The sequence below is a fragment of the Podarcis erhardii genome (genome assembly GCF_964252035.2).
Source record: "Podarcis erhardii genome assembly, chromosome: 2".
In the NCBI taxonomy this organism is placed as follows: Eukaryota; Metazoa; Chordata; class Lepidosauria; order Squamata; family Lacertidae; genus Podarcis; species Podarcis erhardii.
This window is the reverse complement of record NC_138498.1, coordinates 125983230-125996825: the sequence shown is the minus strand read 5'-3', so window position 1 is coordinate 125996825 and position 13596 is coordinate 125983230. Positions and strand designations below refer to the sequence as shown.

At 47.1% G+C, this 13596-nt stretch overlaps 1 protein-coding gene and 1 long non-coding RNA gene across 2 annotated transcripts; both read left to right on the top strand.

Annotated features, from left to right (window-relative positions):
• The first annotated feature begins 560 nt into the window (after positions 1-560).
• Positions 561-3581, top strand: LOC309334759. The gene is made up of 3 exons (XR_014153253.1): positions 561-635; positions 1975-2067; positions 3342-3581. It is a non-coding gene; the product is annotated as an uncharacterized lncRNA (long non-coding RNA).
• A 656-nt stretch (positions 3582-4237) lies between these two features.
• LOC309334806 (uncharacterized protein) lies at positions 4238-8788 on the top strand. Its single transcript, XM_081849402.1, has 2 exons — positions 4238-5644; positions 5705-8788. Exon 2 carries the CDS (start codon positions 5743-5745, stop codon positions 8125-8127), a length of 2385 nt encoding a protein of 794 aa, XP_081705528.1. The 5' UTR covers positions 4238-5644; positions 5705-5742; the 3' UTR covers positions 8128-8788.
• Positions 8789-13596: the final 4808 nt, after the last annotated feature.

The following is a 13596-nucleotide window of genomic DNA, read 5'->3' as shown; positions in this document are numbered from 1 at the left end:
CCCAACCACAAGATGAAAAGTCTCCCTGCTAAATGAGGGAAGGGGGAGTCATTGGGGGGGGGGCTTTTGAAGTCTCCCTGCTGGGAAGGGAATCCCAGAGCAAGGGCGCCTCTGTCTGTCTGGAATCCCTCCCTGCCTCTGAATCCAGGGGGGGGGTCTTTTAATGGGGGGGGGGCAGGAGGGCTGGTGCTTGAAGCGGGGCTTGGCTGTTAGGGGGCTGAGCTCAGCAATGCAGCAGTTGCTCTGCATGCAGAAGGACCCCGGTTGAGTGCTTGGCCTGCAGAAGGAGGCCCAGAAGGAGACCCCAGGGAGACTCCCCGTGAGGAGGAGAGGCAGTTGGGGGGAGGGGGCCGGGTCCCCATGGAGCCCCCAGAGCAGGAGGCCAGAGGCAGCGCCGTCCCGTCTCCTTCCCCTCCGGACACAGGGAGGGGCTGCTCTACTTTCGTAGCTCTAGGGACGCGCGCGTCTCAAAAGGAGCCGGAAGTGTCGCCGCGAAGTGCGCCGGAAGTTCCCAGACCCGGAAGAGGAGGAGGGGCGTCGCTGAAGAGCCCCCCCCCCCGTCGCCGCCGCCCCCCTTTCTATTGCAGACCAGGAAAGCGGACTAATCTGGAGCCAGGGAGGCGGAGGACCAAGAGGTAAAGAGGGAGGGAGAGGAGGGGGGGAAATAGAGGGGGAGGGGGGATAAGGGGAGACCCCCCCCGTAAGGAAAGCGCCCTCCCTGGGGCCCGTCGACAGGGGCCCCGATCCAGGCCCCGACCCAGGGGGGAAGGGGGGACCCAACACCTGCAGGGATCTACACCTGGCAAGATCTCCTGGGCAGCAGCAGCAGCACCGCCAGACTCCCCTTTCTCTTTCCTGGGGGGCCGAGAGATGCTCAGCTGCCCTGCCCCCCCCCCCAGGACGCCTTGGCGGGAAGGGGAAGGAGGACCCCAAGCAGGGCTGGGGGTGGGGCTGAGGCCCCCCATTCTCCCTGGGGTCGTGGGGCGCCTGGCTGGGGAAACGGAGAGAGGGTGTCCATGGAAGGGTTAAAGGAAGGGGAGGAGCCTCGACAGAGACCCCTCCCCTTCCAGCACCCCTGACCCCCCTTCTCCCCCCCTTCCCTGATGACACTACCAGGTTATCTCTATTCACTAGGACTCATCTCCATACTTTGGATTGTCCTGAATTCCACCATTTGCTAGCCAAGCCCAAACCCAAAAGTCCCACTGAGATGATGATTGATAATATTGTCATTTATCCATTTTAGACCCCTAAGTAGTAGCAATTGCAAGGACATTGTGCTGCTCTCCTCTGTACAGTTCCACCCCTATTTCAGACCTTGTGGCCGATTTAAATGTTTAGCTGCTGATAACATGGCAACGTTTAGCAGGTGATATTGTGAGGTTTAGCTGGTGAGAACATTACAGCGTTTAGCTGGTAAGTTATCGCAGTGTTGAAAAGCAGGTGTTGCCTAGCCCTTGCACACATTGTGATTCGTAATATATTGCCAGATCAGTATTAGGAAACAGTTATCACGATGTAAACTTCAAGCCAGTCTTGGGCAATATACCAATATATCACCCAACTCTAATCATGACCTATATTTCTGACCCAGTGTACCACTGCTGATTTTACCAGTTTGTCCCCAGGAATCCCTGGGGTCGTGGGGCGCCTGGCTGGGTCCCTTTTGGGTGGGGAAACGGAGAGAGGGAGTCCATGGAAGGGTTAAAGGAAGGGAGAGGAGCCTCGACAGAGATGCCTCCCCTTCCAGCACCCCTGACCCCCACCCCCATCACCCAGCCTCCCTGCTGAGGGTGTTGGCTGTCCCAGATCATCTGTATTCACTACGGCTCATCTCCATACTTTGGATTGTCCTGAATACCACCAATTATAGCCTAGCGCAAACCCAAAAGTCCTGCTAGGATGAAACTTGGCTTGCCTGCTGATGAAACTGAGTGTGTGATGATTGAGAATATTGTCATTTATCCGTTTCAGACCCCTAAGTAGTAGCAGCTGCCAGGACATTGTCCTGTTCGCCTCTGTATAGTTCCGGCCTTATTTCAGACATTGTGGTAGATTGCAATCAGGGTGGATTTGATATAAATCAAATTGATTTCAATCACAATTTACGGTAAATCACTAGTCAGTATGATTCTATTTAAATCAAAAAATTTGGTTACACTATTAGAAATCCATAGACAGATAATTATGAAATCATTCTGAGGTTTAATAAGTTAACTGTCTATATTTGGACAACATTTCTGCTGTAATTTATTGGAAGGAGAAAAATAATCATTTCCTTAATAACAACTTAAGCAATTTATTTAACTAAAACAATAATATCATAGCATGTTGGTAAACATTTTTTTTTATATAAAAAAACAACCAAGCAGACTGAGTTTTAGCTCAGAACTTATGCATTTCACCACCTCCACTACCAGCCACCCCTTTGGATTGGCTTTTGCATTTGTACAGTTAAGTGTTAGTGCAGTTGTTGGAACCCAGTGGGATTGGGAAGAGGTTGCCAGCCCTGAAGAGCCTTCAGCGCTTGCCTCACGTCTGACTTGCACAATTATTACACAAAGACCCCAAGATGTGTGGAGTATTCTGCTCACAAGGTTGCACTTTCATTTTTACTGCTTCACACTTAGCTACTTGTGCAGATCTCTTCCACTGCAAACCATCTATTCATTGAACCTCTTAGAACTTAGAATTTAAGGGGTTAATTCTGTGTATATAAATCTGCAAAGGAACAATGGGATTAAGGTTTTCCGTCAACTCTGTATGTTTATTTTATAACATTTTTCCTGTGAAGAAAAGGCATGTTATCTCTGCAGATACAGAAATTCACACTTTTGAGAATGGCAAAAACAAGCATCTGTGACAATATCTTCTCATTAGAAAAACTTCCCCAAATAATCTTACAGAATTACCCCACCTCCCGCAGAAGCCGCGCGCCCTTTAAAAAGCACGCCGCTCTTGGGGGCTTTTCCCTGAGGAGGGAGAAGGGACTGACTGGCTGCCTCAGTCCCTTCTCCCACCTCGTAAAAAAGCTCGCAGGAGCCGCACGCTCCTTAAAGGGTGCACAGCTCCTGTGGGCTTTTGTGGGAGGTGGGGAATACTCCCAGAGCTTGTCAGGGCTGGCGGGGGAAGCCTGGGATGAAGGCTCGATGCTGCCCTGCGGAGGCTTTGCAGGCTACCCCAGACGCCAGAACAGCTAGAGAGGGCGCTGCGCAGCTTCTGCCTTTTAGCTTTTAACTTCTGCCTTAGTGGCGCAAAGCCTCCGCAGGGCACCAGGGAGCTCTTCTCAGCGCTCCCTTTAAATGATATTTTTCTTCTTGAATTCCCCCTCTAGAAACTAGGTGCGCCTTATGATCAGGTGCGCCTTATGGAGCGAAAAACACGGTAGGTAGGAGAAAATAACAGAGGCCACCCAGAGTATATGGAGAAGCAAAGCGGCTAGTAAGCCTGATCTTTATTGCAACAGTGTCCCCCCCCCCTCACCACAACCAGGAGGGAGTTTTGCAAGGCCTTATATAGTATTTTGAAATTGCCCACCCAAGACCCCCCCCCCCCAAATATCATACAGAAGGAGACTGTCTACATCACAGGAGGCGGTCTACAGCAGAAATCCTGTCTGCCAGGATACCTAATAGTGGTCACTGATTGCATTACCTGGGCAGCCTGGCCATTCTTTTGTGATGGTAAATACTTTAGTTCCTGAATCCAGGTCACAGGCCCACCCTGTTCATCCCTCCGTAAGACAGTATTTGTAAGCACAAAGACAATGGGAAGGCTTCCATTTGCCTCCTTTACTGCAGAGGAATATTTGAGAACGTTTCTGAGCACAATTCAAAGTGTTGGTGCTGACCTTTCAAGCCCTAAACGGCCTCAGTCCTGTATACCTGAAGGAGCGTCTCCACCTCCATCGTTCAACCTGGACACCGAGATCCAGCCTCGAGGGCCTTCTGGTGGTTCCCTCATTGCAAAAAGTGAGGTTACAGGGAACTAGACAGAGGGTCTTCTGGGTAGTGGCGCTTGCCCTGTGGAATGCCCTCCCATCAGATGGAAATAAGCAGCTATCTTATTTTTAAAGACATCTAAAGGCAGCCCTGTTTAGGGAAGTTGTTACTATTTAATGCTGTATTGTTTTTAACACTTGATTCCCCAGAGTGGCTGGGGAAACTCAGCCAGAAAGGCAGGGTATAAATAATAAATTATTATTATTATGGCATTGGGAGAGTTAAAATGATTTTCAGACATGTGGTTTGTATACTTACTGTGAGGAATGTGTGTGGTTGCTCATGAAGTAAACAGCCAGGACTCCGTCCTGCCTTTTATAGGTTTTATTGAGTGGAAAACTATGTACAGTGCAGAAGTCCAAAATCCATGTCTGCCTCAGTCACTAGTAGATTCCGGGAGTGGTTTCTTCCGGTTTGCCCTCCAGCACAAAAGCCCGGGAAACCTCCCTCTCCTCCTTTCTTCCTTATGTTTATTTCCCTGGCGAAAACTATGCGACAGAAGCAGCAGGTCACTCTCCCTTTCTGTTTCCCTGGGAGCAGTGTCGTGGCTCACCTCAGCCTGAGTGAGCCTTTGCTTAATAATAATAATAATAATAATAATAATAATAATTTATTAATTTGTACCCCACCATCTGGCTGGGTTTCCCCAGCCACTCTGGGCAGCTTCCACAAAGACCAAAAATACACTAAGATGTCACATATTAAAAACTTCCCTGAATAGGGCCGCCTTAAGATATCTTCTGAATGTTAGGTAGTTGTTTTTCTCTTTGACATCTGGTGGGAGGGTGTTCCACAGGGCGGGCGCCACCACTGAGAAGGCCCTCTGCCTGGTTCCCTGTAGCTTTGATTCTCACAGGGAGGGAACTGCCAGAAGGCCCTCAGCGCTGGACCTCAGCGTCTGGGCAGAACGATGGGGGTGGAGATGCTCCTTCAGGTATACTGGGGCGAGGCTGTTTAGCTCACCTCTACCTGAAATAAACTCATGAGCTTGTGCCAAAAATGCAAGTCACTGCATGGGAACATGCCACTAGTGCCCCTTCACAAGTCCATTTGTCATCTGGGAACATGAGCCTGGCCACGGGAGGTCCTCTTCCTCCCAGTTCTCGGGCTTGCGAGATAGTGCATCTGCCCTCACTTTCTGCTCTCCCGGAACGTACTGGATCCTAAAGTTAAAGCTGGCAAAAAACTCCAACCAGCGTATTTGTCTTTGGCAAAGCACATGCACAGTCCACCACTACTCCAGGTTCTTGTGATCTGTGCACACCTGTATCTGCTGCTTCGCCCCATCAGGAAGTGCCTCCACTGCTTAAAGGCTGCAAAAATAGCCAGCAATTCTTTGTCATAGATACTTTAGTTTTGCTCTGATTTGTTGTTTCCTGGAGAAAAAGATGCACGGCCTCCAATCTCCCCCAGCATCTTGCTGCAGCAGGACCGCTCCGATCGCCCGATCAGAGGAGTCAGTTTCCACTCGCAACGGCTTGTCTGGGGTTAATGTGCAATAGCTGCCCCTCCGATGCAAAAACCTTCTTTAGTTTATCCAATCCCCTCTGTGCCTCCTCAGTCCACAGAAATTTCTTCCCACTGAGGCAATCAGTTATGGGCGCTGTCAAGTGGGCAAAGTTCTTGATAAACTTTCTGTAGAAGTTGCTGAAGCCCTGGTATCACTGGACATCCTTCTTTGTCTTGGGGCTTTGGGTGTGGAGGATTAGTATGCAGAGGATGAAATATATCATTAGAAACTATGAACGACACAAGTAGAAGGCATGTTCATGGACATTTCTTCATTGCAGGGGGTTGGACTAAATGGCACCCGGGGTCCCTTCCAACTCTCCAGTTCTATTATTCTATGACACGGGGAGGACATGGGAGAATGAATGAGATGTTTAAAAAGGAGAATATGCTAATTGAACTTTTTGTGTTTCATATTCCTTTGTTCTCTACCTTGAAACCCAAACAAGACTTTTATTTTCCACGCGCTCCAAAGCAAGCAGTGCAGAAGACTTTTCAGGGTATGGAGTCTGGAACAAACTTCACTGGCAGCAGAACACTTAGAAACCATCAACAGAATCACACGGGAGAGAAACCATTTAAATGTATGGAGTGTGGAAAGAGCTACAGTCGGAGTGGAAACCTTAGAATTCATCAACGGAGTCACACAGGGGAGAAACCATTTAAATGCATGGAGTGTGGAAAGAGCTTCAGTCAGAGTGGAGACCTTAGAATTCATCAGCGGACTCACACAGGAGAGAAACCATTTACATGTGTGGAGTGCGGAAAGAGCTTCAGTAAGAGTACAAACCTTTGTTCACATGAACGAACTCACACAGGGGAGAAACCATTTAAATGTATGGAGTGTGGAAAGTGCTTCAGTCTGAATTCAAATCTTAAGAAACATCAACGGATTCACACAGGAGAGAAACCATTTGAATGCATGGAGTGTGGGAAAACCTTCACTTGTAGCGGAACACTTAGAAGACATCAAAGAAATCACACAGGAGAGAAACCATTTGAATGTATGGAGTGTGGAAAGAGCTTTATTGACAATGGAAAACTTAGAATACATCAACGGATTCACACAGGGGAGAAACCATATAAATGTATGGAGTGTGGAAAGTGCTTCCGTCAGAGTGGAGCCCTTAGAGTTCATCAACAGATTCACACTGGGAATAAACCATTTAAATGTATAGAGTGTGGAGCGAGCTTCACTGACACTGGAAAACTTAGAATTCATCAACGGATTCATACAGGGGAGAAACCATTCCAATGCATGGAGTGTGGAAAGAGCTTCAGTGCAAGAGGAACACTTAGAATTCATCAACGGATTCACACAGGGGAGAAACCATTTAAATGTATGGAGTGTGGAAAGAGCTTCAGGAACAGTGGAAAATTTAAAATACATCAACGGATTCACACTGGGGAGAAACCATATAAATGTATAGAGTGTGGAAAGTGTTTCACTGACAGTGAAACACTTAGAATTCATAAGTGGACACACACTGGGGAGAACCCATTTAAATGTATAGAGTGTGGGAAGTGCTTCAGTGCAAGTGGAAACCTTAAAATTCATCAGGTGATTCACACAGGGGAGAAACCATTTAAATGCTTGGAGTGTGGAAAGAGCTTTACTACTAGTGGAAACCTTAGAATTCATCAGCGGATTCACACTGGGGAGAAACCATTTAAATGTATAGAGTGTGGAAAGAGCTTCCATAAGAGTGAAACACTTAGAATTCATCAACGGACTCACACAGGGGAGAAACCATTTAATTGCAGGGTGTGCAGTAAGAGCTTCATTGATCGTGGATCACTTAGAACCCATCATCGAATTCACACAGGAGAGAAACCATATAAATGTATAGATTGTGGAAAGAGCTTCAGTGGAAGTGGAACACTTAAAAAACATCAACGGATTCACACTGGGGAGAAACCATTTAAATGTACAGTGTGTGGAAAGAGCTTCATTGACCATGGAACACTTAAAATTCATCAACGGATTCACACCGGGGAAAAACCATTTAAATGCATGGAGTGTGGAAACAGCTTCACTGAGAGTCGAACACTTAGAATTCATCAGCTGATTCACACAGGGGAGAAACCATTCAAATGTATAGACTGTGGAAAGAGCTTCAGTGCAAGTAGAACACTTAAACAGCATCAACGGATTCACACTGGCGAGAAACCATTCAAATGTATAGAGTGTGGAAAGAGCTTCATTGACCGTGGAACACTTAGAATTCATCAACGGATTCACACTGGGGAGAAACTATTTAAATGTATGGAGTGTGGAAAGAGCTTCAGTGCAAGTGGAACACTTAGAATTCATCAACGGATTCACACTGGGGAGAAACCATTTAAATGTATGGAGTGTGGAAAGAGCTTTAGTATGAATAGCAACCTTAAAAAACATCAACGAATTCACACCGGGGAGAAACCATTTAAATGTATAGAGTGTAGAAAGAGCTTCACTGACAGTTCAAAACTTAAAATTCATCAACGGATTCACACAGGGGAGAAATTTAAATGCTTGGAGTGTGGAAAGAGCTTTAGTACAAGTCGAACACTTAGAATTCATCAACGGATTCACATGGAGAGTGGAAAGAATTTTCGTCCAAGTGAAACACTTTGAAAATCTCAGTAGACTCTCGAAGGGCAGAGACCATTTCAGTGTATGCATTGTGCAAAGAAGTTCACTGATATTGTAAAACCTAGAAGACATTAATAAGCTCAAATAAGAGAGAAATCATGTAAATGTCAGCAATATAGAAAGAATTTCTGTCAAAGTTTAAGTCTTCCATGTATTGAGATGAAGGAAGCATCTCCCAATAGTAAGCATAATGTAAGACTTAATGCAGGCGTCCCCACCCTCGGCCCTCCAGCTGTTTTGCGAGTACAGCTGCCATCATCCCTGACCACTGGATCTGTTAGCTAGGGATGATGGGAGTTGCAGTCCCAAAACATCTGGAGGGCCGAGTTTGAGGATGCCTGACTTCATGTAATGTTACATAGAGAGGGGGAGAGTGTTGCTTTGGAAGCAGGGCTGGTAATAGTAGTAGTAGTAGCAGCAGCAGCAGCAGTAGTAGTAGTATATATAACCTGCCCATCTGGCTGGGTTTCCCAATGCCCTCACTGTAGGCAGCTTAAAAACATGGGGGGAAACATCAAGCATACAAAACCTCCTGATACAGGGCTACCTTCCGATGTCTTGTAAAAGTTGTGTAATTCTTTATCTCCTTGACGTTGGGCGCTACTGCCAAGAAGGTCATCTGCCTGGTTCCCTGTAACTTTGCTTCTCTCTCTCTCTCTCTCTCTCTCTCTCTCTCTCTCTCTGTGTGTGTGTGTGTATATTCTCCCACCCCCAGAGGCTGGGTCCATCTCTGCTTCACAGATGATCTTGTAGTACACATTTGGGCGGTGACGAGGGCCTGCTCGTCATCAGAAATAATCAGTCTCACGCCAGGATGGATTGAAAGAGCCTAACCAGCTTAAAAGCTGCTGCAGCCCAGCATTTATTATTTGAACAGTAAAAAACTTACAACATTGTATCAACCCGGCAGATAAAGACAATACCATACATGGAAGTCACCCCATCACCAGGCTATGCTATGTGGACCAATCACCAGCCTAGCATGAGGTGTTCATGCACTGATCATGCCCAGCACAGCCTGCCCTGCTAAAAGGTCAGGCTGCAGTAAATTTCCACCCATGCGCCCATTTTTCCACATAGGCACAAACAACCATTTTCCTACAGAGCGGGGGTGGGACATCCCACTTTGCAGCTGGCTTGCCTGGATCAGCCCCTCCCCCCACTCTACTAATCCCCAAAATGAAGGGGCAGGGGCGAGCCCTTCTCTACGCTTCTGATCTCCAAGGCCTGCTGTGGGTCATGTGTGATGTCCCAAACCATTATCCCACACAAACCGTGAATCCCCACTCTGTGGGAACAGAGGAGAGAGACTGAACAGGCCACCTGCCTCTCCTAAAATGTCTCACCAGAGCAAAGCACCTGGTCTTCCTGAGACTGGAGTGAGTGATGGGGGGAAGAGGAAGGAAATGTGCAGAGACCCCTCCAAATCCAGTGTGCATGACTGCATGTCTTCTGCCAGCGGGGAGCAACCTGCAGGGAAGGGGTGTGTTTCAGGACATGCAAGGTCAGCGTGCAACCCAGTCATGAGTTGGCTGTGTTATCTGGATCATGCCTTAACATCCTCAAGGAAGGATTCATTCTTTTCTGGTGTCTTGATCTGGTGTTTTCCCTCCTCTCCCTATCTTGCCCTTATTTTTGTGCCTCATTAAAATAAACTAATGCGAGTTGAAGGAGTTGTTCAGCTATTTTTCTCCCCCTTGCAAGTGTCTCCAGAAGGTAAATGACACCACCGAGTGGGGTTTGGGAGAGGCTTCCTTCCTGGCGCCAAGCCTTGAAGAGGAACATCGCAGAGGTCAACAGACAAGCCCCAGCCTGCTATACAATCTTATATCTTCCGGCTGCCGAGATCTCTTTGGATCTGCTGGTCGCCCAGTGGAAGACAAGTGGGATCCTTTTTGCAGATCATCTTTCCCCAGAGGACATCCTGCTGGCGTGAGGCACTCGGGGCTCCCCCACACTTGGCTCCCCCACTTCTCAACTCTTTACAGCTGAATTGGAGCAAACAGCAGTCAGGTTCTCCACACATTGCCCCTTGTTGCCATTCAGCAGGGAAGGCGTTTTGCCAGGGGAACCGGAGGGGCAAACAACCAGCTGCTGTGGCCTTTGCCTCCTGGGTGGGGGGCAAGCGGCACCGTGCAGAGGATGTGCAGCAACAACGGCTGTGTCCTACCCTGTGGCCCTATAAGAACTTCACGTTCTTATGGCCCACCTTGTTCAGCCTCCAGTTCTCTCCCTGGCTGGCCAGGTGCCCCCAGAAAGAAGCCGGAAAGCAGGATCCGAGCTCAAGAGCGAGGGGCTATGTGACTAGGCCAGGAGATTATGGGAGACCTAGTCAGCCAAACATGAGCACCAGAACCCTCTCCTCTCCCTGGGTTTCCAGCAACTGATATTCAGACGCTTTGCCACCTCCAGCTGGCTATTAGCCATTGATAGCAGTCTCCTCCAGGAATTAGAACTCTTGTATTTTAACATCTCATACGTTCTCCCATGTCCTCTCTCTGTCATAGAATCATAGACCTGGAGAGTTGGGGGGGACCCCAGGGCAGTGGTGTACTAAGGCCAGGTGGCACTCAGTGCAATTTATTTTTTTGGTCAACCCCCCCCCCCATTGAAATTATTAAAAGAAGGAAAAATAAGATACAGTTGCAAGCCTGTATTTCTGGTTTATTATTTACTTAGCATTTTGAGCGTAAGCACTTAAAACCTTTCCCCTCTAACTTTGTTCTCTGCAAATTTTGAAATCAAATCATCAAAACCAATTCCTTTCACTTTCGTCTGAACGAAAAAAAACCCTCCCCCTTCCTTATCCATCTTCTTTCCACTGCACAGCATCAAGTTAAGATGCTATTCGTTGCGTTTGTTGACTGAACAAAAAAGTTTCAGTACGTATTATGTTGACTTGCTAAGGTTAATCAGTGGTCAGGCAAAGTTATTAATCTCATTTTAAAAAAAAATTCACAAAATATTGTGGGCCCAAATTTATTTTATTTTATACATGCATATTTTTGCCATTTTGTCGCACACACACACCCCGTGAGGACACCCAGGGAAGCCCACACACCCCTTCCTATGCCACTGGAGAGAGTATGATTTCATTACCTAAAAAGGTCCTTTTTCTAGGTGCTATTGGAAGAAACTGATTTTCTGGATCCATTTCAATTGGGGTTTAGAGCCCGTTTTGGCACAGTGCTGGACCTCAGTGTCCGGGCAGAACAATGGGGGTGGAGATGCTCCTTCAGGTATACAGGACTGAGGCCGTTTAGGGCTTTAAAGGTCAACACCAACACTTTGAATTGTGCTCAGAAATGTACTGGGAGCCAGTGTAGGTCTTTCAAGACCGGTGTTATGTGGTCTTCGCGGCCACTCCCAGTCCCCAGTCTAGCTGCCGCAATCTGGATTAGTTGTAATTTCCGCGTCACCTTCAAAGGTAGCCCCACATAGAGCGCATTGCAGTAGTCCAAGCAGGAGATAACCAGAGTATGCACCACTCTGCCGAGGCAGTCTGCAGGCAGGTAGGGTCTCATCCTGCGTACCAGGTGGAGCTGGCAGACAGCTGCCCTGGACACAGAACTGACCTGCACCTCCATGGAAAGCTGTGAGTCCAAAATGGCTCCCAGGCTGCGCACCTGGTCCTTCAGAGGCACAGTTATCCCATTCAGGATCAGGGAATCCCCCACACCCGCCCGCCTCCTGTCCCCCCAAAACAGTACTTCTGTCTTGTCAGGATTCAGCCTCAATCCATTAGCCACCATCCATTCTCCAACCACCTCCATTGTGGTGGTTTCCTCATTTCAAATAAGTGAGGTTCATAGACTACCTGCAATGAAGGAATTTTTTTGACAAGGTGGGGCTGGAACCCACAACCCTGAGAGTCTCATGCTCTGCCAACTGAGCTGTCCCAGGACTCAAATCAAATTCAGCTCGTAGGATTGCAAATGAAGAATGGGGAAAATAATAATAATAATAATTCCACAGCCACTTTGGGCGGCTTGCAGCAAAATATAAAAACATAATAAGACATCAAACACGAAAAACTTCCTGATCCTGATCTTTGAGGGAAGCTGACAAATTTAGGATAGATTATCTATCAACTCAATGACGGGGAACCAGGCAGAGGGCCTTTTCGGTAGTGGCGCCCGCCCTGTGGAACGCCCTCCTGTCAAATGACAAGGAAATAAACATCTATCTGACTTTTAGAAGACATGAAGGCAGCCCGGTATGGAGAAGCTTTTAATGTTTGATGTTTCATTGGTCTTTAAAGAAATATTCTGTTGTGAGCCGCCCAAATGGCTGGGAAAACCCAGCCAGATGGGCGGGGTATAAATGTTGCTGTTATGCTCAATTGAATAGCACAGTGATTGCGAACCTTTATAACCGAGTGCCCAAACTGCAACCCAAACCCCACTTATTTATTTATGGCAATTTAACCTGTATAGCTCTTTTTTTTCTGTGTGTTTCACGGTTCTTCTTTATGACTGCCATTGCAATAAATAATCCTTCATAAAAGTTATCGGATTACATTCTTCATTAAATTATCTTTCCATTGATGTACAATTTTATGGTATAACTGAGTGCTTCTTTTTTCCTTTCTAAACAAAATGGTTAGGGGTACTCTCATTTTGACTCAAGAAAATCACCACGGGGTGGGGGGGATGAATACAGTTCAAATTGGGGAAAATAAAGACAGTGGTACCTCAGTTTTCGAACAGCTTAGTTCTCAAACTAACTCATGATGCACAGAGCTTATTTGAAGCCACAAAGACCATCTATGGGCCAATAAATCATGGCATATGCCCCCTACGCCCAGCAGACAGTACCACACTTCTAAAAGATAAGGAAGCTGTTGCACTGCACTGGAAAGAACTCCCCCGTAGCTGCTGAGGTCCTCTCACAAATTCCACAGAAACAATTTAGAGATGAGCTTGCAGTGCAGTGGTACCTTGGTTTACAGCCATAATCTGTTCCAGAGGTCCGTTTGTAAACCAAAACAGGTTGTAACCCAAGGCGTGCTTTCGTCAATGGGGCCTCCAAAAATTTTTCGTTCGTAATCCAAAGAACATGCGTTGCAATCCCCCCCCCCAAAATTTGCAAACTGGGACATGCACTTCCGGGTTTGACGTGTTTGTAATCCAAAACGTATCGAAACCAAACTGTCTGCAAACCAAGGTACCACTGTATCTACAAATCTGGGAGAGTTGTGTACAGCTATTAACCAAATGAAAACCAACAAAGCCAGTGGACCTGCCAAAGTCTTCAAAGTGAACTTGGACCACTTATAAACGGCATCTCCAACTCCTCGAAAGATTCCATTAACTGTGTCTCCAAATTTTAAAACACTTCACTTGGGAAGACAGGTGAACTGATACCAGTGTCCTGGAAGAAGCAAAGATCACCAGTGTCGAAGCAATGATTCGTCAACATCAACTTCGTTGAACTGGTCATGTTGTGCAG

Bases quoted from the DNA above. Each gene is read 5' to 3' on its own strand.
- LOC309334806 (XM_081849402.1), top strand. From the start codon at position 5,743: ATGAACGACACAAGTAGAAGGCATGTTCATGGACATTTCTTCATTGCA.